This window comes from Nothobranchius furzeri, chromosome 12 (assembly GCF_043380555.1).
Source record: "Nothobranchius furzeri strain GRZ-AD chromosome 12, NfurGRZ-RIMD1, whole genome shotgun sequence".
In the NCBI taxonomy this organism is placed as follows: Eukaryota; Metazoa; Chordata; class Actinopteri; order Cyprinodontiformes; family Nothobranchiidae; genus Nothobranchius; species Nothobranchius furzeri.
In genome coordinates this window covers 28,196,002-28,221,738 of record NC_091752.1, presented here as the reverse complement: position 1 = coordinate 28,221,738, position 25,737 = coordinate 28,196,002, and the positions used below count along the sequence as shown (strand labels likewise).

Below are 25,737 nucleotides of genomic sequence, written 5' to 3'. Positions count from 1 at the left end.
TTTCTGGATATGTTGGAGACATTTAGCCTCTCATCCCAGAGGCTTCTTCCAGACTTTAGTTGTGGTCAGAAACAAACACACTGATTGTGCTGCAAGTCTTTTTCTTTTTTTCTCCAAAACATGCTTTTGTCTAAATGGTGATGTTATTGTTCATAGAATAAAAATTCATGTTGAAGTTAAGATTATTTCATCAAGTAGGACCTGTGGTAAGCTGGCTCATGTAAACCATGTCATGTCTTGATAGAATCTGAATCGGCAATTGTTAGGAACCGGAATCGAAGCGACTCAGGAATTGGAATTGGAATCGGAATCGTTCGGAATCAAACAATGCCCAACCCTATTCAGAGGACACTGTACACACACAAATTAAACAAGGTCTGTTCCAGTTTCAATAGTCAACCACCAAGTGTTACCTAATTAATCTTCAGAAAATGCTAGGCATGCTAAAACTCAGCCAACAAGCAAGAATAGATTCCTGACAAGCCATATGTTGGTCCAGGTTTAACAAGCTGCACTTGTTCAATCACGGTTCCCCTTGGACTTCACAGCTCGGTCTGAGTAATGAGCCTTTGTGCACTTGCTGCTGCCTCATAGTTAAGAGGTATTAATCAAGGCTGCCCACTGAGCCCAGTGGATTTTCTTAGACACAAAAGGTGTAATGCTTTCTGTCATCAATATACCGTATTTCTGGCAAAGCTATATGTGGAAAAAGTCACGGTTTACACCACAGCAAGGAGAAGGAGGGACATGTATCTGCTTTGTTCAGATATCCAGCTAATTTTGTTGTAAAATAGATTAATGCATGCATTAAACTGTGCAGACACTTCATGAATGAGTGAATGTATGATTTCCAAGACTCTAAACAAATCTGATGTTCTCCTTTTTATAAACTGAATCTAATAATAGAAAATATATTGAAGCCAAACTGGATTTTCGTCAAATGAATTTCTTTCACTCTCCATCGGTTTTTCTGACATCTGCCGCACAGCACTCTGAATGGGAGTTTTGGATGGGTCTAAATGCTGAGGTGGGTGCTGATAGGAGTCTGGTGTGTGTGTGTGTGTGTGTGTGTGTGTGTGTGTGTGTGTGTGTGTGTGTGTGTGTGTGTGTGTGTGCGTGCGTGCGTGCGTGTGTGTGTGTGTGTGTGTGTAAAAGCCAGTATTTTCATGAACCCTGTTAGCTGTTGGCTTTCATCAACAATATGTCAGTCTGTGTCTAGTTAGCGAGGACTCATGCACACACACTTTCCGACTCTTCTCCCACTCGTCACCCGTCTTCGGCGCAACCGTCATCATGGAAAATTGGCTTTTCTCCAGCTCTTTCATCCTCTTCGTTCCCCTCACCCCAAACCTCACTTTGTTCACTCGTCTCTCTTAGCTGCAATCACATGGCTTCTGGATGTGGAAGAAAACAGACAGCTGCTTCTTTAACGGGTACGTTTCTAGTGAGCCGCCCTTTGAGGTGACATCTATCACAAGTTTGGGTCTAGCTGCTCCTTTTTAAGTGCTTTTAACAACTATTTCAGTAAGGTTCAGATACATTTTGGTCCTACAAAATACATGTTAGACCTCCCACCTTAGCAAAAATGTAAATTTTTATCCATTCAGAACATAATAGCAAGTTAAAACCAGTTTCTCTAAATGAACCAAACTTTAACTTGTATAGCTGCAGTCGCAAAACAGCTCCGATCTTCAAAACCTTTTCAAAATTGTATGCAAATGTTTTTTTTTTCAAAATTCAGTTATTAATTTAGCTTTTTTTTTTCTTAACCTTAGATCTATTTTGTGATCTTGAGGATTCGCTGACCCAGGCCCCTTTTCTTGCTTTCTTCTTGGGTATCATTGCACCCAACATGGACCCAGAAGGCAGTGGAGCCTTTTTAGGCTGATGGTTCTCAACCAGAAAATGGTGAAATGCTCATTTCAAGTTGGAAGAGAGTCTTCATCAAGCCAAATGGCGAGCTCTCAACTTACCAGCCATTGTCCATTGTCCTCACCTATATGTAACAAGAAAGGAGGGCTGGCAGGAGAGCTGCTTCTCCTCCACATTGAGTTGGCTGAGGTGGTTTAGATATCTGATTGGGATCCCTCCTGGTCTCCTTAATTTGGAGCTTTTCCAACTTTTGGCAGCGATTACGAGTCGTCTTTGGCCAGATAATACCTTGGGATCCCTCAAAACGGTCCAAAGAGAGGTCAGGGCTTCTCTGCTGAAACCTGATTTCTCACCGACCCAACCTTGGAAAAGTTATGGGAAAGAATGGGTCAATGGATCTGCTTTGGGACAGCAGCTTGGACTAGCTCTTAGCTCACGAGTCCCGTTGGACATACATTCCCCTAACAGACACGATGCTACCTATGACTAAGTGAAAATGATCCCTTTATACACATCATACACATCCCTTTAACCTGCACCTTGAACTTCTTTTTCCTCTGGCCTTTGCTATGTTTTTCTTTTTTAAAGAATACATCCCTGCTGACTTATTCATGTCTCATCTCAACATTCATCCTGGTCTTTTAAAAGTCTAACAATAGAAGATGTTGAAGAATTAATAGCAGTGGAACAAAGGAACATGAAAATAGAATTGATTTATGGATCGTTGCTGCTATGGATCCAGAGAGGAAAAGATGAGTCAGGGAAACAGACCAAAGCAGGAACAGACTGCCTGTGCTTGGTCAATTTGCACAGCTTGTCTTGTCACTGTTTTTTTTAATCTCTCTGTCTCTTGTTCTATCTCTGATGTACCTAAATAATGGGTCCTTCCTTGAGAGAGAAAAGTTATTGACAGTTAAATTTGCTCCTTATCCAGGAGAGCTTGCTGATGCTCTCATCATTCACTCTCGGTGCCACTCTGCTGCTCCACTTTGAGGATGAACCCCCCATGTTTGTGTTCTCAGGTGTTTCATGTCTTACCAAGACATTATGAGACTCTAAACATGAAGCCTTCGGAGTCCTACTGGTTTATTTTTCTGAAACCGTACATGCCATCTACCCTGACAGAAGAATGGACAATGCGGGGCTGTTTTGTCTGGTAACACTTGCTAACCATCCCTAAAGCTTATTTTAAAGTAAAAGCACCATCAGTCTGATGGCGTCTTCACAGAGACTCTTTGTCATTCACTGCCAGCCGTTTCCTGATCAGAATAGCTCTTCGCTACCAGCGTTTTTCAGCATTTTTAAGAGTCTCCGAACATTGCGCTCTATGATGATTTCAACGCCAAAACTACCAAAACAAAGAGTAGACTCACCTCTTACACCAGGAAGAATACACATGTTTTGAGCGTTATCCTTTCTTTCATAATCCGTAGTTGAATTGTGATCGGCAGAGGCTTTTCTGGTTCGCTCCTCACTTTTTTTTTACAGCAGTGGCCCAAAACGATCTCCTAACACATGGATTTTCTGCTTCCTGATCACGTGATGTGTGACGTAGGTGGATGAAGATCGGCTTTAGAGCTGAGATGTTTTTTCTCACGGTGCGGGGGCTTGTTCCGACGCCCACACAGTAAAAAAAAGCAAATGATGACTTTTGTCATCAGTGATAGGTAGTTAATGTCTGTTTCAAATAGAAAAGTCAATGATGGCTGTAACCTTCATCCTTCTTCTAGAAAAAGTCAGACTTCAGTTCCCTTAAAATCTAATGGAACTGTAAGCTCAACTTTAATGTCTTTTAGGTTTTTCTGTGAAAACCTTTCAGCTTATATTAGACAAAAGATCAAGTTATCCGCTCTTATTTCCAGGTCATCTAGATTGTTTGTTTTTCTTTAATAAGAAAGCATCATTTGTATGAAACATTTTAGCCATTTTTCAGTGTAGAACTTTTCTTTTTTCTTAAAGAAACTCATGACTGAGTGGGTAGGGCAGCTGCTGCTCTTTGTGCATATTTTGTTTCCATTTTAAGATATTTCTAAGGAAGCCTTGTAAAGCTTGGGCTGCAAATCTTCAGGGACCTGATTACTCGTGCACCCGCCTCACTCCTGAGGCTTCTCAGGCGTCTCTTGTCAGTTTGTGGAGGAGTACTGCAGTTTTTTGCTGTATATGGTTTTCTCCGCTGACCTGCAGGTCATCCATCAGCATTAAGTCAGCAGTAGTTGGTCTCTGCCATATTCATGGAGGTAGACTCCAAACTTAACCACAAGTTGGCCTGATAACAAACATATGAGACAGCAATTAAACTGAACTAGCTGGAAATTGTTCCTAAATGAGGACATAGTTATAAATTTTATTTATATTTCAGTTTTCACGATCGACTAAAATAACCCAAAGTGCTGCACACCACACAACATAGTAAAAGAGAGTAAAAGAGGAAAAAAAGAGCTACTTTTATCAGTAAAAAAAACACCACACAATAAAACACATCTGCCAATTACTATGTATATCTGAAATGCAAATAAATTTAAAGGAATTTTCAATCTTCTATTAAAAATTGCAAAAGGTGGAGCCTGTTTAACTTCATTCAGAAGAGCATTTGATAATTTACGTCTCTGAAAAATCTTGATTTTGAGAAATTCAACTTTATACTTTTGAAATAGCATTCCTAGGGGTAAAAAGTAGGGGGCAAAGGATGCACCCTTGTGGTACACCCCAGAGAGAGTAAACACTTTTTGATGCAAAATTGCTAATTTGAATGCTAAAACGTCTTTCAGAAAGATGTGACCTGATCCATTGTAGTGCTGGACACTTTTGACCCACCAACTCCTAATCATGCAGTAAATAACTTCATTTTTTTACATTCTGTTCAGCCTCAGAGTCGATGTGCTTCTGAGTCTACATTGGATGTATAGATCATTTAGATAAGGGAGTTGAATTTGTTTAAAAAAAACCATCTTGGTGTGCTGAGGGAAAACAAATCAGATCAATCACATCTTTGCTTCTAATCCAGGCAGACCTTTTCTGCAGGGGTAAAAAGATTTACTTCATCACCACAGGGAGCTTAGCTTTGCAAATCTTTAATAAGACACATGGTAATTTTCTCCTGTTTGGGGAAAGGCTGCAGCTTTTCAATTCTGATTTAAAAGGCAATTTTCAAAAATGACTCATTTATGAAGCCAAGCTAAAACACACACACACACACACACACACACACACACACACACATACGAGTTTCTCTTCCTTTTAGCTTAAGATTTGTAGACTTGATGGTCTTTTTGAAATAGCAGCTACAATCCTTCTTTATTTGCTTTCTTGTTTTGTTGTCTACATTTTGGGATGTGGAGCTTTAAATGTTATTTATGAATAAAATTTGGTAACACTTTACAATAAGGATCCCTTTAGTAACGTTACTCAGTGCATTATTAAGCATTAATAAACAAAGGATCCCTTCATTATCATAACCAATTTTGTTAACTATTAAGTGTCCTTAAGAATAGGACCAAGCAGGAACCCCGGACTTCCAGAACTGAACCCAACTCGTGCCAAAAATTGCAGTTCCACCCTCATCTAAAAATGTCAATTTCGCAGATCTAGTTTAAAGCCATTGCAACTCTGGCAGGGGTGATTTTTTTTGTAACTCTTTCGTTTAGGTGCAATTAAATGCATGAAATTATGAATAATTAGATTTGATTGACAGGTAGCATGATCCTCAGAGCCACATCAAAGATAATGCTAGCAGCTAGCTCTGGGGAAAGCCTTGGCCTCAAGTCAGAAGATGTTCGGCCATTTTGACTCACTGAACTCTAGTTGTGTCCTCTGTGTGTCCATGTTTGGATGTTAATCATGGAATTATTTGGATTAAGAGTGCAAGCTGTGGTATTATTTGCACTAAGAGATTATTCAAGAAATCACTGCAACTTTTTCAGTAGTAAAATTATATTTCTGTACTTTATTTCACTGGTTCAAGCTTGGTCAAAGATGGGTTGAAATATAACGTGTTGGTGGGGCAGGCTGGGTACCGAAACACAAGCTAAGTAAGCTGACAGAGGCTAGTTAGCGGAGACTTCAGGGCTTTGCTGGTCCACCATGGACTGTGTCTCTTCCTTTAACAGCAATGGCCCTGCAATCAGAGATCCATGAATCTGCCACTTCATTTTTATGGAGGCAGCCCAGCGAGGTGAGCGCCAGGCATCTCCTGTCTCTCGACCAGGAACAGCTGCTACACGCGAGCGACCACATGCTTCCATCTTCCGAGGGAGCCGAGATACATGGCCGCCTGTGGAGCTCTCTGAGGGAGACTACAGAAACACTGCAGCACTTCATTTGATATTGTTTCACTTTTGAGTCTCTCAACCTCGTTTTTCTCGCAAAAAAGTTGGGTTAGCATGTAGCTTATGTCCTGCTGATCTCCGATCATGGCGGAGGATGAGCTGGCGTAAGCATCCAGGATGCACGTCTCCGACCGCACCAGTCTGAGGTTCCGCTTGTACTTTTTACAGTCTGTATTAAAGCTCCGCAGGCGACCAGCACACAGCAGGATATAAATGCAAAATTTTAACCAGCCCTGTCCCATTTCTTCATTTTTAAGCAGCGCACATTTACCGTAATGCCTTTAAAGATAGTCTTATCTGATAATTCTAACGTTTTTTGGTAGTCTGCTCGGAAGGACGTCAGAACCACTCGGATCATAAATCAAGCCTTTCTGTCATGGCCTTTAAACTTCCAAAAAACGATTTCCAACTAAAGGCCGTTGGTGAGAACGGGTGATTTCCTTTAAGCACGCACTTTTAGACTTGATTTCTTGCAAATTTTATAAATAGTTTATTCTTCCAAAAAAAGTTTAAAATTCATTCAAAATGTTCTACTTTTCATCCAATGAAAATTAACCTTAAATTAAATTATCAGGTCTAAAAAATGGTCAAAAAATCATTAAACCAAATCCTCCCATCTTTTCTGACACTTTGCAAACAAACATTTTTTACACACCTTCCCATGTGCTACTAATCAGCTTAATGACTAAGGCGTGTCCAAAAAGTTCACAACTACATCAATTTACCAAAAAATTTAAAATTGACACATTTAAATTGCAAACTTCACTTATTTTAAAAGGAATGATAACAAATTCTAAAAGAAATTTATAACTAACAGATAAATGCTACTTTACTGAAATGACCACCACACTTTCAAACATGTTGGATTGTCTCGGTCTGCTTTATGAGGACAAATGAACATGATGCTTAATGAACATGAGGCACAGCTAATCAGAAAACGCTCAACATGCTCCTCCTCCGCCATATTTGTTTACTTTAAAGTCATGTTTTATCTCGCAAGATTTCCTGTCTGAACAGGGAATGTCTGTGAGTGAAACCATTTAATTTCTAGTGCGTAGAATTTTTCAAGCTGCTGCACACCACAGCACCATGTGTGTGGGCTCTCATGCTTTGAAAATGTAAAAATCCTGCCTTGTGAACCAGGCTTTAGTGAGATTTTCTCATGTTTAACTTAAATGAATAAAGAGTTATCAGTTTTCATGCCTAGGCTGTCAGTAACTAAGATTTCTACTTTTTCTTATTGTCCTTCATATGAATGGCAGGTTTGAACATGTGTGACGAATACACCAAACGCACACGTATACTAGTACACACTCATCTTTCCAAATCAGGGTCATTAGCGTCTGTAAGTGACAGATAAAGTGGTTAAATGTCCTAAGAACAATCTGTGTGGCAGAACTATTGACAATGTGTCCCCTCTGTTCCCATCATCACATTCTCATTCATCACTTTAAGTCATTTCATCATCAGCTGATGTACAGTAGGAAGCAAAACAGAAACAAGAGGCTAAGCATTGATTTTACGCTGAGTGCATTCATGATCAGTGATCTTTTAATATTCACATTTGTTGTCCGTCGAATCCTCTGGTGAGAGATTTCTCAGATGTTCTGGGTTCATTTGGCCTCCAGCAACTGGTCAATGTTCCTACTCATGAGCACTCCCACACACTGGATTTAGTTTTATCATTTGGACTGAAGGTGCAGGACTTGGTTGTTCATCCTGTCAGTTTTTCAGATAATTTTTCAGTTGTTTTTAACATCTCTGCCATGTTGCCTCTGGTGAGAAGGCAGGCTCCTCACTACTCAAGGCACATCTCTCCCTCCACAACTGCCTCACTGCTGTCCATCCTGGAGGTTGAATTTTCCAATCCTTCCTCATCTGGGATCACCACGGATGTGGATGGGCTTTTAAATTCTTTTAATTTGACTTGTTCTGTTGCCCTGGACTCAGTCGCTCCCCTTAAACTTAAACGGAAGAAAACCACCTCTGATCCTTGGCTGAAAAAGGAAACACGCAGCCTCAGGCGGCGCTGTAGGGCGCTGGTAAGAAGGTGGAAAAAGGACAAGCTACTAATCTCACATCAGCTTCTGATGGATGCCCTTGACCTGTATCAGAGAAGTGTTAGATCTGCCAGGAACAAATACTTTGCATGCATAATCTCTCAGCATCAGGGTGATCAGCATAAACTTTATAGCACTGTCAGCTCCATCTTGTCAATAACTGAACCTGGTAGTGTTGATCCCTCTGTGTCATTGTGTGCTGAGCTCCAGACCTTCTTTCTTAACAAAGTCCGGGACATTAGGGATAGTCTTGTGCAACCAGCATCTGGCTGTCCTGATGTACCACCAGCACCTCCCTCATTCTGTGATTTTACTTCCATATCTCTTAGTGAATTGTCAGATCTGATTGGAAATATGAAACCAGCAGGTTCTCCCGAGGACCCTCTCCCCCCGAAGATGGTGGGTGAGATCATCCCTATTTTGGGCCCCACAATTCTAGACATTTTTAACTCTAGCTTGGCTACTGGGGTGTTTCCTACTTCTTTTTAAAAGGCGGTTGTGCAACCAATTTAAAAAAAAACCTGGTTTAGACGGCTCAAACCTTGCAAACTTTCGGCCAATCTCCAAATTACCGTTTTTGTCTAAGGTCCTTGAAAAGATTGTCTATTCACAGATTACAGCACACATGAATAGCTTTTCTCTGGATGACGTGTTCCAGTCTGGGTTTAGGCCACTTCACAGTACCGAATCAGCCCTTCTTCGCGTGACCAATGACATCCTGGTGGCTTCTGACTCTGGGTCGCCTGCTTTGCTCCTACTATTAGATCTTTCTGCAGCATTTGATTCCGTTGACCATGATATTTTGCTGGATAGACTTGAGTCATGGGTAGGGCTAAGGGGTACCTCACTTCAGTGGTTCTGCTCATATCTGTCAAACAGAGTTTTCAAGGTCCAGTTGGGTAATTGTTCCTCTGCATTCCTCCCACTTCCATGGGGAGTCCCGCAGGGATCTGTGCTTGGGCCTCTCCTGTTTTCAATTTACATCCTTCCCCTGGGTTTCATCCTGAGGAAATATGGCCTGGGCTATCATATTTATGCAGATGATTGCCAGATCTACCTGGCTTTGAAAAAACCAAACTCCAACTCTCTTCTAGACCAATGTTTGGCTGAAGTGAGGGTTTGGCTTGCCAATAATTTCCTTAAGCTAAATGATTCTAAGTCTGAGGCACTCCTGATGTCCCCTAACAAAACAACACAAGTATCTTCTGGTTTGGCCACTCTCCCTTTTGACCTCAAGCAGTGTGTTACCAACCTTGGGGTGAAATTTGATACACAGTTTTCCATGGGCCCTCAGATTAACGCAGTGGTCAGATCGTGTTTTTATCAGCTGCGCAGACTAGTCCGCTTAAAACCGATCCTGAAACGAGCACACCTGGAATCCGTAATCCATGCTTTTATCATCTCTCGACTGGATTATGCAAATTCCATTTTAATTGGTTTACTTGCCTCCGCTCTTAACAGGCTTCAAGTCGTACAGAACGCGGCAGCCAGGTTTTTAACAAACACTCCTAGGAGAGAACACATCACACCTGTACTGGCGCGGCTCCACTGGCTACCCGTAAACTTTAGGGTCAAGTTTAAAATCCTGACTTTTGTTTTTAAGGCCCTGAACGGTCTGGCACCGGATTACCTGTCGGATCTTGTCACTAGGTATGTGCCAAACCGGGCGTTGAGGTCTGCTGATTGCCTGCTGCTTCGTGTTCCATTAATGAAATACAAAACGCGGGGGCAGCGTGCTTTTGTCTATGCTGCTCCGACACTATGAATGCACTTCCTCTTTCGGTGAGGCTGGCACCATCCCTCCTCCGGTTCAAATCGCTGCTGAAGGCTCACTTTTACGACCAGGCATTTTTAAATCCCTGACTTTTATTATTTTACTATGTGTCTTTTTATTGACTGTAATTATCTGCCTTGTTGTGCATTTTATTGTTGACTGTGTATTGTTTTATATTGTGTTTTTACTTTTTATTCTGTACAGCACTTTGGTCAGCTGCCATGCCGTTTTTAAATGTGCTTTATAAATGAAGATGGTATGGTATGGTATCTAAAGTTGTGCCATTTAAAATCTTAGAATGAAATGTAGCTCGGAAAAGGAGAAAGAAGCCACTGAATCTTGCAGGTAGATGTCTTTCACATCATTTAAAACCATACCGCCAACCCAGAAGTCCCAGACGTAACACTTCCATGCCAGTGTGTCAGAATAATGACAGCTGATATTATAGAACTAATCCCTCCTTGCTAAAAAGCTATTTATTCTCATCTATCAGGTGTTTTTGTCTCCTTCCAAAAGGAGAAATTCTCTGATTGTCAACGACTTCCGCTTGTATTTGCTGCCACCAGTTATTCATGAGGTCGCTAAACGTGATTTGCAGAGGCTTTTCAGGTTCTGTTTATGGACTGATGTCACTCAAGGCTGTAATCAAGGCCTCTGAATGCAGAATAATGATCTTTTTTCATCTGCATATTCACATTTGTATTGATTTTTGGTTTTTATTCCATCACTCGGGCTCAAAACCACCTACAAAGCCTAAGGGGGAGTATTCAATTCGTGGAATTACCCACTAGTGAGCCATATGATTTTATTCCCCCCCATTTCAGCTTTTAAAAACATTTCTATTCATTAAAGAAAATGCATCACTACACTGCTTTCAGAGGACTCATCTGCTATGTTCAATTAACATCTGTTGAGTTTCTCTTTGCACAACAATTCCTACGTGACTACATGTTTTATGTTTTTTGGAAAACAGCACTGCAGGACAGTCACTTCAGTCCATGCTTGCATTCAGCGGTCCGTTTGCAGAATCAGTCCAACGGTGCTCAGACTCAAGCTGAGTTTAAACATCTTCGGTGAAATGCACTTCTAAAAAATGTTTTTCAGGTACAGCTCCTCCTGCGAGGCTATAGTGAAGCCCTCTGCTGGGCTGAATGTGCGTGCTGCTTTCTATGAAAGGAGAGAAACACAGGAAGGGGGATTGTGTGCTTGACTGATTGCACCTCAGCTTACCTGTTCATCCACGTCAACTTTGCCTCCTGAACCTTCAACATGTGCAATATTTCTTCTGTCCACCAACACAAACTAGATTTATATTCTGTTACCAAGCAGCAAGACTTTACTAATAGTTTTTAAAGTGACATTTTGCAATAGTTCTCTGGGATTTCTAAAGGTTTTCAAAATATTTAGGCAGAATTTGGCTGAGTTTTCTATTTTAAAATTATTCTAGGAAATGGTCAACGAATGGGAATTAATGCAAAAGTAGCCAATGTCTAAAATAAACTCATAACTAACTTTGATAATAATGAAATATTTGATGAAACTGAGTTTTCTCTCAAATTGGTTATTTCTGAAATCCTTTGTAATTTCAGTCAGTATCTCCCCAGGCTGCGACTGTTGTTGACTAAAAATGTCAAACTGCTATTTTATTTAGGGCTGGGTCTCATCGGGCAAATGAGCTAATCGAAAACAAACCATGTAATGCAATTTAAAGCTGCTATGAGGAATCTGCAGAACAAATAGGTTTTGAGCGCAAACACGGTTCTGGAACACTCACCCCTCCCCTCAGGTATCTTCCCTGAACTAGATATGTGTTGCTAGAGGAAACGAGAGAGCGCTAAACACCAGTTGCCATTTTCTAGGTCCAAATATATTTTGTTATCTGCCACTTCAAATGATGTTTTCTTTTTTTATAATTAAAGTTTTTATTATTTTCAGATTTTTTATAACATACAAGAACATACAAAAACAAAAGAAAACACACAGGATTTCCTGATGATGTTTTCTTTTTGGGACTCTGGTAGTTTGTCCTGATGTTGAAGTGGTAGCAGCCAGCTGTTTCTCCTTCTCTAATGTCATTGAGCAGAGAACCTCTCATACCAGTGCTGTGTTGTTGCCAAATGCATGAGTGCAGAATGAATGGAGGGATGAGGCAGTTTGGCGAGACTGACAACCTGATGGTCCAATAGTTGCCAATAACACATTTCAGACATAAAGCAGAGGTTTTTAGACAAATGCGAGAACCACTTTATTCTCTTTTTTTTATCTCAATATATGTATAGCTATGTTATGTTAGAATATTGTTAAGAAGCAAAATATTTGAAGCTAATTTGTTTTCCAAGTTTGCTGTTGCAGCTTTAGTACAGTTATAGTGGTTTGGACACTGCTGTAAAAGAGAGCATTAGAAATTTTAAAATTTTTGAGAGAAGCTTCAACCAGACAAAATTTGTGACTAAATTGCAACCAGATATTTAGAGCAACAGCTGGACAATTTTGCATATAATATATAAAATTTGCTTGAAAACCATTCCAGGAGATGAAATGCATGATCCACGCACCAACACTCAAACATCTCAGTTCCTTATACTTCTGCTCCTTGTGCTGTCTGTTTCTCTGTGAAGGCAGGATAAAAAACCTGTAGGATTCATCTCCCTTCCTCACACACACACTGCTTATGCACACTTTTCACATTTCTCACGAAGCCCATGGAAGATTGATGGCAGCATCAATCACACAGGAGAACCAGAAAAAATACTAAATGATGGCGAGAGGCTTCAGAATGAGAGAAAAACTAAAGGAATTTAACAAGATGGAAGATGGAAGTTGAAGAGTGGAGGTGTGAAACACAGCAAGGTGGGAGAGGGAGGAAAAAAGCATCAAAGATTAAAGAGATCAGACAGCGAGTGATTTTGAAATAAGAGGAATGAAGCACATGCTGTAGATAGAAAAGAAATGCTCAAAATGAGACCATAAATGTCAGAAAGACAGATGGCATTTGAAAAAAAAATCACAGAGACTCTGAAAAGATGGTATGCTGGGACTGTTAGCTACTGCATATGTTGCCTGGAAACTTCCTTGTGAATTTTGTTTTGTATTAGCTCATTAAACGAGTGCCCATATGAATTTTCAAAAACAAATTGTCTTCACAAGATTAAATGTGGACTGGTGTAATTTGTTGTGGATTTGAAACAATATTTAATGCAGGTCTTTTTCACCAGATTATCAATACATTTGGATTTTCTGCATCAAATTCTAATAAAATTATTAATTAGTGGGGCTTAAATCAACTGCTGGACAATTTCTTCTTTCTGGTATTTACACCCCTGATGTGATATTCTTTATGTTGTTACAGCCATTTCTATTAGTGGAGATCTTTGTCGTCCACAAATCATAAAATTCAGAAATCGTGTAAAAGCGTTCCCATTGTGGACTGTCACTCTTGACTGAAAATGTAAAAAATACACACATTTGCTGCAATTAAGTTATTGAAATGTCATTTTTGTTTTCAAAGAAATAATTCGACCCTCGACCCCAATGGTCATGGTTTATTTCCCACTGATTTTCTCTGTTGAGTGAGTAATTAGCCCTGACACAGTGCTATATCCACCATGCACCACAGTTTGATTCTGCTGCATGGTTTCAGCTGCTGTAAATGTGACAAGAATTAGTTCCCCTTTTGTACATCAGTGTGTGAAGCAGCAGCACTGCCATCACATTAATTAAAGGAAGATTAGTCAGTATTAAAGCTATTAACTTGTGTTTTGATTAATAATTACATATGTGAAGTGTTTAAACTGTGCTTAATGCCGTCTCTGAGGGTAAAAGTGTTTCTCAATCTTTTCTGTTTTTATTTATTTGTTTTCGTAGATTTATCCTGGTGTTTGGATGTTTGGTTCTCTCCGTCTTCTCCACCATGCCTAATTATCAGGATTTCTCCTCGTACTGCCTGCTCATCCTGGTAGGATGCATACACAAACATGCAAATGTCCAAACACCCATTACAAGCAATGTGTTCTTAATGTGGTACCTAAAGAGTGCACACACATCTTTTGTTTATGTGAGAGATTTTTTTTTTATTTACAGCTCACTTAAATGTTTCAGATGTGCAAACAAATAAGGCAGATAATCAGAGTAAATACAAAGCTTTTCTGATTATTTAGTCTATTGAAGATAAAATTATATATATATATATATATATATATATATATATATATATATATATATATATATATATATATATATATAACACATCAGAACGTGATCGTCAGCTATCTCTGAAGTGTTTTGCAGCTGAGTGTGAAGCAGCTGGGATGAGAATTGGCTTCTTTCAATTCTAGACTATGGTCTTGATTCAGAAAAGGGTAGAATGCCTTCTTCAGGTCAGGAATGAGGTCCTGCCCCAAGTGGAGGAGTTTTAAGTATCTCGGGATCTTGTTCACTAGTGAGGGAAAACTGGAGCGTGAGATCGATAGGCGGAAGTACCGGAAGTACTGACTGAGCATTCCCAGACCTATAATAAGCCTTGATGAAAGCCCCTCTTTGCTACTTAAAATCTATATCGCCAAGTTTAAGATCAATATAAGTTGGGCCTAGATGTGATTAAAGTAAACCATGATGGAATTAGGAAGCCAGATACAATAGAAGCAGCACTGAAATGCACAAAAGCAGGGTTTTCAAAATTTTGCACTGATTTTTCGTTTATCACCTGATTTCAAATTAGGAAAATATGTATGATAACAGAGAGAACAGCATCTTTCTCATGGCTCTGTGCATAATGAAAAGTCCTGATGTAAACTTGACAAAAGTTGTTTTCTTCTGAACTTTGAATCATGCTATTACGTCCAGAAACAACAGACTTCTTTGGTTCCTTGAAGATGTTCTACTTCTAATCTCAGGACCTTTCTTGGTCAGGACCTTCGCGGTGGCCTAGTGGTATGAGTGTCTGCTCTGGGACTGGGAGATCAGGGTTCAAATCCTGGTAGAGCCATACCTAAGACCCTAAATGGGACCCAATGCCTCCCTGCTTGACACTCAGCATTAAGGGGTTGGATTCAGGGTCTACACCACCAAGTAGCTCACAAACGCAGCCACAGCTGCAACTCACCACCCCCCACGGGGACGTGTCAAATGCGAAGATGTAATTTCACCAGTGTGTAATGATGATCACTTTAGTTATAACTTCAAACCAAATTTTTACAGTGATGTGTTTTTAAACTGTAGCGAGAACTTCAATAGGTGTAAAGTTAGTTTATCTTCTGGGTTGCTTGGGTCTTTGATGACTCAAGCAAGATGTTTTGATCACATGTCTGATAATGCTGTTTGCTGTGAGCCTGTCTGGGGAACAGATCCAGAGCTGCTTTGTAATCTTTGGAGAGTTGAAACCTCAGACCTCTTTGTCTCTTTAATGTTGTTGTCTCTCTTTTGTTGAAGATGGCTTCTTCCTTCCTTCTTTTAAAATGTTGATTTGTTTTTATCCAAAATATGAACTTTTTGATTGCATCCTAATCCTAATCTGATCCTCAGCCAGTTTCACAGCAACCCACACATTCAGAAATGCAGCCTAAACGCATTACAAGGGCAAGAGAACCGCATATAGCCTATCGGAGGTGGAATCTGGCGTTTGGTTTTGCAAAGTGGCTCATATAAAAAAACACAGACAGACAGTTTGAAAGTATGCTACTACTGGATTGAGAAAGCTATAACCTCTTTTAAGAAGTGATTCAGTTACCATGTTTTGAAAAACTTCTAGCATACCCTGAGTGGATGAGAACATCACCTGCAGTGTGTGTGTGTGTGTGTGTGTGTGTGTGTGTGTGTGTGTGTGTGTGTGTGTGTGTGTGTGTGTGTGTGTGTGTGTGTGTGTGTGTGTGTGTGTGTGTGTGTGTGTGTGTGTGTGTGTGTGCGTGTGTGCGTGTGTGTCCGTCCTGCAGGAGTTTGTGATGATTGTAGTGTTTGGCCTTGAGTACATCATCAGGATATGGAGTGCTGGCTGCTGCTGCCGATACCGAGGCTGGCAAGGACGCCTCCGCTTTGCCAGGAAGCCTTTCTGTGTCATAGGTAAATATGTTATTAAGTGACCTTGACTATCAGGGCTTAGTGACCTTTATGTGTTGTTCTGTAGGGAAATATTCTACTAAAACAAAGGTTTGTGACAAGTGAAACTCTTACAGTTACCTATACCTCTTTTGGCTTATGCCATCATTTTACTTGTGTAATGCATTCTGGGACACAAACATCAACATAAAATTTGTTTGTGACTAGATTTTCAGTCACACGTGAACAGTCGATATGCACAAACAGTGCTGCACAATGCTGGTTGCATTTTCAAGAAAAGAGGCAACGAAAACAAAGGTGTACATCTTCATTATTATTATTATTTTATTTTATTTTTTTGTAAAAATGAGGAGAGCTAAATGAAAGCATGCTTTTGAAAAAAAACACAAGGACCCATTTTTATGTTTTCATCACTTCCTTTCTAATGCCTTTAAATCCTATTGTTGACCACAGCTGCTGAAGGGTTCAACAGGCTTGGTTATGAACAAAGGCTGAAAACAAATATCGTATGTTTCCCTAACAAGGTTACTAAATGTCCCCTGTAAAGCACTCAATCCCCCACTTTCAGCCTGTTGCACTTTGGTCAGAGAGGTGCTTTCCTGTTGAATCTCCTCAGTGAGCAAACCTCTGTTCCCTGGTTCGTTTATTCCCAAGGGAGGGCTAATGTGACACACTTAAACACTGCCGCAGATAGGCTGGTGACTGTTTTCAGTCATCCAGGTCATGGTAATCCAAATGGGTTCAAATGAAGGCAACTGGACTTCTTTGGTTTCTTGAAGCAAAACGTCTTCAAGAAACCAAAGAAGTCCAGTTGCCTTCATCTGAACCCTTTTGGACTGTTGCAGATACACTCCAATAATGACTATGCTTCAGTAGCTTCAGTCAAGTTGCTTAATATCAATAAGCAGAGAAATGATACAGAGACAGACCTAGACCCAGCAAAAAATGTGGAGACTAATTACTGTCTAGGCTCTTCCCACACCGTGGAGAGGGCTCAGCATCCCTATATGAGAGACTGACTGGAGATCAGATCTCATTCAGACTGGTTAACAGCTCATGTTTTAATCAAGTGTTTGCAACTTATCTGTGTGGTAAAGTGAACAAACAATGCTGACATCAACAAGTGAGCAGATTCTTCTAAAAGTATGAAATAAAGCTGATGGCCAGTTGATTGTGACACGGGTCAGCCCTCTAATGGTGCTAATTATTTAACAAGCTCCTGAGTGTGAACCATCGGAGATGATTAAGCACAGCGGAATTTGAAAACTTGCTGCTTTTTGTCTTCCAAAGATGACTGCCCACTCATTAAAATGAAAATTATCACAACGGAAAACATATTTTGAGTAAAACAATGCTGTAGGGTGTTGGCACATAGCATGGATTATATTATCACTTTTACTTTCAAACATTTTGACAAAGAAAATACAAATGTGTGTAAAGCTTAACATTTTTTCCAAACCTGCTGCCCAAATTCATGTGTACAGTTTTTTTTAATTAGTTTGGAAATCTTCCCTCTCTCCCCTTGTTAGCATTTGAAAACAAATGCTGAGCTAAGACCACATTAGCGTCCTCACTTTCAAGTGCATTGAGAGTTGTATCATTGTTCTCTCTGTCGGTGTGTTCACGTAAAACTGAAAAGGCCGAATGGAAAACATTGTGCAGGTAATGTGGTGCTTGATTAAATGCAAAGACCGTGGCAGCCATGTGATGTCATTACCCAGGATGCATTGCAACATAAACTGCAAAAATAATGTACAAGTGAAGTTAAGTTTTCCAGGTTTATATAAACTAAAAGGTCTGGAATGTTTATTTTTTGTTCATCTATGTCTGAAGTTTAATGTTTCTCATTTACAAATTGAACCTTTTTTCCAGTTATTGTCTCTTTAGTTACATTACACTTTGCTGGAATCAAGATTGTTTTTTCAAAATGCCTTTAGCATCAGAGAGGAGCTCCAGCTGTTGATTAAAAGTGAAGATTTTAAGGTTGCAGACAAAACAGCAAAAGATGACTAATAGGGACAGAAAAAAATCTAGTAAATCAATAGCTGTTTTAGCAATGAACGGATGACTGCCTGGTTGGTTGTAGAAAGTAGGTGAGTCAACTACAGTTTGGTTACTTATATTGTGCTACTCATGACCTTTAATTTTCACTGCTTTACTCTCCAGACATCATCGTCCTTATCGCTTCAGTTGCTGTGGTTTCAGCTGGTAGCCAGGGTAACGTGTTTGCCACCTCTGCGCTGCGTAGCCTTCGTTTCCTTCAGATCCTGCGCATGGTGCGTATGGACCGCAGGGGAGGAACCTGGAAGCTGCTCGGATCTGTAGTTTATGCTCATAGTAAGGTAGGACATTTGAGCTGGGGCTCTGCTTACATGTTTTTTTTTTTTTTTTTTTGCACTAGAGATATTTCAGGTAACCAGTCTGTTCTGTGGTATTTCTTCATAATAATGTTTGTAAGTTATTTTAAGATTCTGATTTTTCTGTGTTCAGTCAGGAAGTCACACCTACTCATTTATTCTATTCAGTGTTAAAATGACCAAACTACATAAAAACACCAACTGAAGGGATTTTATTTATTTTATTAAATTAAAAGTTGTTACATGAATTGGATGATTTATACTCTCTGGTAGAGAATGTAAAAAAACTATTATCTCTCCTAAAAAATATTTTACAAATATTGTTTTGAACATTTCATAGCAATAAACACATGGAGAAGTATACTATGGTTAAGTTAATGTGATTTGGGTTAGTTATCTTTTTTAATGGAAAAAATCCTTGAAAAGACCGATTTAAACTAAGATTGTCTTATGTTGATGAATTAGTGTTTCACTCCTCTTTCCATGTGCAATCCTTGATTGCAGTGAGTGGCTGAACCTGTGGGTGCAGGACAAAATCCTGCTTGGTGAAGCTTCAGGGAGATCACCTCAGGCACTGCAGCCCTTTTGCCATTTTGATGGGGCAGTTTGAATGGTTGTTTTTAATAAATATACCTTAAACTCCAAAATTTGGTCAATCTCATTTTTATGTTGTGGTCCCTCAAGCTGGGTCGTAACATAAATGGGGGCTTGTCCGGGATCTTTATCCTTGATAACCCTGTGTTTGGAGAGAATACTTGTGCATTTTAGTCTGTGTCAGGTCAACCATGTTTGTCTTAAATGAGTCATAACAACTATTAATAGCCATTTTGGTCAAATCTTAAGCCAGCTGTCACAAGATTTTGCACAGCCTATTAGCACTTGGAGTTTCTTTATTGAATCATTCTTAGCAGTATCCAATAATAGCTACATGTTTGTAAAATAGTTTTACCCTTTTTGTGTTTACTAGGCTCAATATGCTGTGGCAGACTTTTAGACTTTTTACCATTTACAGGCCATTTAGACTTGATGTATTCCTTGTAGATTAGCATATATTGAAGGATTTCTTAGGGTTTAATGAAAAATTTTCTTTTTAAAAACGTTTTTATCCTATAGTATGCAGCAAAGTATATTTTACAGTATTGTGGTTTTTGCTTGCAGGAGCTGGTGACTGCTTGGTATATTGGGTTTCTGGTTCTTATATTCTCCTCTTTCTTGGTCTATCTGGTGGAGAAAGAATTCAACAAGGAGTTTGATACGTATGCTGATGCTCTGTGGTGGGGCACGGTAAGGACACACATCACAGAGGCGTGTGCGCGCGCACACACACACACACACACACACACACACAATTTGAGTTGGTTTTCAAATTAATAGAAGTTTACATCTTTATTTCATCCACAATTTTTTCTGCATAGACTCTTGATATTTTTCAACTTCACTTGCAATAAGTAGTCTTTCAGGGAACTACTGAAATCATTTAGTCAGTATTGTGGTTTGAACAGTGTTTTAAAAGAATTTAACAGACTCCCGCATAGTTGTGAATCATAAAATATGTTCCCTCCTGCAGAGGCGAGTGAGGAAGGTTTAAGCCTAGTTTATGCTTCTGTGTCAGCTCCACGAGGGAGAGACGCACAAGCACTGAACGAGACGTTTTTCTCCTGGACTTCTCTGTCTCCTGGGGAGTGTTGCAAAGCATTTCCCCTCCAAGACAGCAGAGGGTGTAGCGCTGATCTGGGGTATCCTATCATGTATTTGACCCAAGATAGTGCATTTACCATTGTGTTTATATTGTGCTTTTTGTATTTCAGAGGCTTTTTTAACACAGACAAATTTGTCCCTCATTCTACTCCACCTCTTCATGAGCTCGCCAACTTTAATCCTATATTTCTCGTCATGTCCTTCTACGAATAAAACACTTGCTGCATATCCTTTTACTCCTCAAGTTACGGGTGAATAAAACATTTATTTTTTTTTAGCTTTTCCGTGAGGTATTCTTCAAGCTGCTCCATGTCCGCCGCTAGATATGAGATAATATCTTTATGTTTTTGAGAGTGCAATGGCGGTGCTGTTGATAAAAGTCGTGTCCTGACCAATTAGAAGCTTGCTTTCGCCTTCTCATTGGATGGATGTTTAGAAAAGTGGGCTTGACTCCGTCCGTACTTGCGAGCCTGCTGTAGAGCCCTCACAAGGACAGATAATGGTGTTGCGTGTCTCAACACCGATGCAGAAGCTTAAACTAGGCTTTAGGATGATTCATGACTGACAGGGCACAATTTTTGATTTGAATAAATATTTTTTAATTTTTTTTTAATCACATTTAATAAATGTTCATGGAGCCTAACATCTCTGGTGGTTCCCGTGCCCTCAGATCTGAAACTTCCCCTTTAAATCCCAGGGGAAAAAAAAACAATCTTGCATTAAGATGGAAGGTGTGCCACATTTATCTGACAACAGTGATAAATTCCCATTTTCACCTTTGGCGTGATCTTAATGAACCTGCAACTGATAAAACCAACAAGAATATTTTAAGAAGGTACACTTGGCTGGCTGCACTGCACTGATTCCTTCCATATCCTCTCTTGAAAACATGGAAACAGACACAGACGAGATGGGGTCCAATCAATAAATCCAATTTTCTTCTGGTGCCAGGTGAAAATGGCCCTGTAAAGCTAGTGGGACTCGGACACAGTGTGTTCCCATGCTCCAAGACCTTGTAGTGTCCTTCTGCCTCTTAGAGACTAAAATATATTACATAAGATGTAAAAAGCTGATACTTAGCCACACAAAACTTTAAAGATGTATGAGTATATGCCAGAGCTATCAAAAAGAAAACTCTGGACTATTACTATCTGACCCTGTTCTATGATATAAATTAGGAAAATGTTTCAGAAATTGACATTTCCCCTAAGTCCCTCCCCTGGCCTTACCTGAAAAATTTATCAATTGCAAAAGCCTAGATCGTTGACCAATAGTGAGCCTAAGTCACGCCTGTCTACTTCCAGACCATGGGTCCCCAACTGCCAAAACAATTTTAAAAATTGGAGTCTTATGAGAGGATAAAGGTTATTTGCTGATACTTTTTGATATTCATGGATGTCACCTATGATGTTCGTGAATTTTAAAGACACATTTTGATGCCAAGAAAGCACTTATTTTCAAACAGTGGCAAAAGTTGAAAGTGAAAAGACGTAGAAGACTACAAATCTTCATCTCACCAAATATATTTAATCGAACCAGACGCGGAGAAGATTAGTTAAGCAAGCTTCAAATCCTTCTTCCAGGACATATGGAGAAAACTACTATAAATCTGGCCATGTTGCAAGTAGAGGCTATGCTGGAGGAGATGAGTTTCTGCTCGCCATTATGTAAAGGGTTAATTTACATCTATTTAAGGAACCATAAGACATCATATAAGCGACTTGTGATTTTTAGTCATTTTATTAACAAATTTGAACAAGCTATACATTTCAATGTTGGTGACATAGTCAAACCTTACACAATTACTTTCCTTTCAGATTCAGGGTGTAAGGCAAAGCGAATTAGTAAATGGCTTTTATTGCCCTGTTCACTTACAGTCACTTTTTATTTGTTCTGCGGACCCAAGAGCTGACCGAAAGGGGAGACGACTTGGGCTCCCTATAGACTGGTGTACCTATGAGAGGGAACTGTCAGTTCCCAGCATGCATTGTGAGGTGTCACACTGACACACATCAACCTAGCTCGAATGCCAACTCGAACTGCATTGGATCATTGTCAGTCTGTAAATGTCAAGCTAACAGTGGAAGAGGAGGGAGAGAAACGAAAACTGGTTCATCTTTTGTGTTTTGGATCTGTGATTAGTGTAGCGTTGAACCATGAAGTGGTACTTCACTGAAAACCATTATTTATTTATTTATTTCAATTATTGTTTCTGATTACAGCCAGTCACTCTGGGTTTTGACATGAAAATGGTCTACACTTATCACCTGCATTTGCTTCTGAAGGATTTGAAAAGCCTAACAGATCTACAACACACGTCACTTAACATTCACAGACTCATCCATCTTGATTCACCACGATGGGCATTGTTGGTTTAGCGTCCAGGAAATGGCACAGAATGGCACAGTCGACTAGTGGAAGCTAACCATTGACATTAGCAACCCCACCACACAGCAGAACATCTTCAGACTTGTGATATTTGTAGAGATTAAACATCAGCGTATTAGAGCATACAGAGTGCGTAATAGTCATGTTGCTGTTAATCAAAGGTGAGACCAAAAATCAGGAAATAATCTGTTTTTTGAAACAGGCACTTCAGCAGTTTTATAATCTGCTTAACTTGATGTACAATTCCATTGTGTGCAGATGGCAAAACGTTTGTCCTACCTTGTAAAGAGCTGGACATAAAGCAAACTCTGTAGTATTGAGTAATATCCTGGTTCCCTGACTGAAGATATTTGACCCCTATAGATCACTTTAACAACTATCGGCTACGGCGACAAGACCCCACAGACGTGGACAGGAAGGTTATTATCAGCTGGTTTTGCTCTGCTTGGGATCTCCTTCTTTGCCCTTCCAGCTGTGAGTGAAACACATTTATCATTTTAAAAGTATTTATAATGAAGAAAGAGTATCACTTCATTATTTGGTCTTTTTATTTAATTTAGTTGTGTGAATTTGGGTTTTATAGGGCATCCTGGGGTCAGGTTTTGCCCTGAAGGTGCAGGAGCAGCATCGCCAGAAGCATTTTGAAAAAAGGAGGAACCCAGCTGCCAGCCTTATCCAGGTAGACACACACTGAGTGAACACACACACTTCTCATCTGGGCTTTGTAGCAACACCCGCAGGTGTTTAGAGTCTGGATGAACAAGGACAAATCTTTTTCCTTTTTTGTGCAAAATCTATGTACTTGTGTTTTGGTGTCTGATTCTGCATTTTAATTAAAAGCACAACAAGTGAGGAAACATGTAGGTGTTTAATTAACATTAGCGTGCGTGCGTGTCTGTCTTTTGCCCTTCTCTGGGCTGTCAGGGTGTGCAACTGACGGTGACTTATGGTGTGTGAGGAGCGCTGCTGTGTCTCGGGTCCAACAGCAACACACACTGCAGGGCTTTAAGAGCTGTTTCAATGGCAGTCAATCCCTCCGTAGACGCTCCTCCAGACTGTCACTCACTATAATAGACAAGACCAGCTGCATTGCTTTTTAATGAACAATAAATATCCTGTGTGTGTGTGTTTCTATGTTTGTCGTAAGCGTCTCTCTGGCAGCGTCTGGGTCTGCTGTCAGTTGGTCTGCCTCATTAACTACCCTGGCCTCACTTTTTCAAATGTTCCATCTCATAATGGGATCCAAAATCTAAACAGTGAAGCCATTTTGGTCATAATCTATATCACATAGAAGTAATATGATACTTAACACTGTCAAAACATAGAGTTTTAGATAATATACAGATAGGACAAGTTACTGGAATCTGGAGCATTTTTAATCAGCCTAAATATAAGCCTGGACTCCTAAGGAAACCAGAAATCACTTTATGAGATAATATCTCATGTGCAACAGATATGATCTTGTGTCCAATAGAAAGTATCTCATGTGCACCAGATGGTTTCTGGTGAGTGAGGGAAAACTACAGTACCGTAAAAGGAACACAAGAATAAAAAATGTGCATTCAAAAACCTTTTTTAAACAAATGCTTTTTTTTCAGCATGTCAGTTGGAACCTTGTGCACATAAGATAATTAGTGGTGCAGTCCAGATAGTGTACTGTTTGCACAAAAACACTGCACCAGATGTTTGCACAGAACAGCATCACACATGCACCATATGCTATCTCTAGTACATCAGATCTTACCTGGTATGCATGAGTGGCTGCAGTGTTGTCAAAGGGGTTTTTAAGCCTAATTTATACTTCTCCATCATGTGGTTATAAATTCTAGGACCTCTCTAAAGGATGCTGAAGGAAAAAAAAAACATTTATTTTACTCACAATAAACTGCTTTATTGCATTAGCGCCCCCCCCCCCCCCCCCCCAAACCCAAATTTAAAACCATAAAATCAGAACATTTAGTAAAATTGTGTTTTATTTTGTGTCATCTTTGGCATTTTGGCCCCAGAATAGCTTATTAAGTGAACATCTTATCCTCCATGTGTTCTCACTTGTGTTCTATTGGTTTAAATGGCTCTGTATCAACAGTGTTGTGTGCTAAGCTCATAATATTTCCCTCTACAGGTAAACTCAGACGGACACTTGGAAGCAGCTTTGATGTGTTAAATTTGTGGATTACGTTATCGATGCATCTCACTGCACTCCCCCATCTCACACGTCTCCTTGCTTAAAATAACTGTTGTTTCTGTGTGTTTTTGTCTGCATGCAGAGAAGGAAATTACCACTGGCCTCAAGCCACAGCAGCTGGTCAATTCCTAAAAAGTCCTGCTGAAATACCTAATACTGCTTACAACTGTGTGTCTGTGGCAGCAGTGGACCTCTAAGTGAATCTGAAGCAATCTTGATTAGCGTCAAAACCGACCACCATAACTGATGACTCTTTGGCAGGTGATCAGTGGTAATTTTCCACAATGTTTAAAGTGTTTGTGCTCTTTTTTTGTAGCCCAAATCTTGTAACCACACCTGGCACCACTGAGATGTGTTCAGCCATAACTATGTAACAGAAAAGTGATTATTAGATTGTAATGAAAGAAAAATGTGAAGCGATTTCTGTCAGTTCCAAGGAATAGACTAACCGGTTTGCAATTTGTTCCAAATGATGATGATTTTTCAACCTAAATGACCTATTTTGCACTTACTCATTCAGGGCTCATGCTTTTATACCCAGTTTTAATTACAACTAATAAACTGAAAGGTTTGATTAATATCTATTTAAATCAGCTTTCTAGTGCCTTCATATTTCATGTTTCACTGCTTTAAACTCCTAATAGCGTTATTAGAATAGCAACAGGCACTCATTGCTTATAGATGGACTACTTGCCAAATTGAATTCATCCATCACTCCTATAATTTAGTGATGATAGGGTGTGCATCATTTTTTGTGCAGTGCTGCAAACGTGTGAAAATGACATTTGTAGACTGGGAGGAAATGTGTTTGCTGCATCTTCTTTTGGCTGTTTTGAAACAGATGGACTTTGGTCGATCACATGTCTCACATGGGCACTTTGTTGGAAATTCCACAAATTGAAATACTTTCATCTCAGGTCTGTTTCATTTTGGGCAAATTAGAATAGAGGTAGTCACTTCCAAATGAACTTTGAAGGTCCAGAAGTCCTTGGAGGTGCCTTTCACACCAGAGTTATAAACTATAATT

At 39.7% G+C, this 25,737-nt stretch overlaps 1 protein-coding gene across 6 annotated transcripts in view; it reads left to right on the top strand.

Annotated features, from left to right (window-relative positions):
• Positions 1 to 25,737, top strand: part of kcnq5a (potassium voltage-gated channel, KQT-like subfamily, member 5a) — a 177,101-nt gene that overhangs the window by 118,006 nt on the left and 33,358 nt on the right. For all 6 annotated transcript variants that reach the window (XM_054750268.2, XM_054750267.2, XM_054750269.2 and 3 more), the window contains exons 2-7: positions 13,896 to 13,986; positions 15,959 to 16,085; positions 18,249 to 18,424; positions 19,598 to 19,723; positions 22,889 to 22,999; positions 23,109 to 23,204. In XM_054750268.2, coding sequence (XP_054606243.2) covers positions 13,896 to 13,986; positions 15,959 to 16,085; positions 18,249 to 18,424; positions 19,598 to 19,723; positions 22,889 to 22,999; positions 23,109 to 23,204 — 727 coding nt within the window. The remainder of the gene's footprint in view (positions 1 to 13,895; positions 13,987 to 15,958; positions 16,086 to 18,248; positions 18,425 to 19,597; positions 19,724 to 22,888; positions 23,000 to 23,108; positions 23,205 to 25,737) is intronic.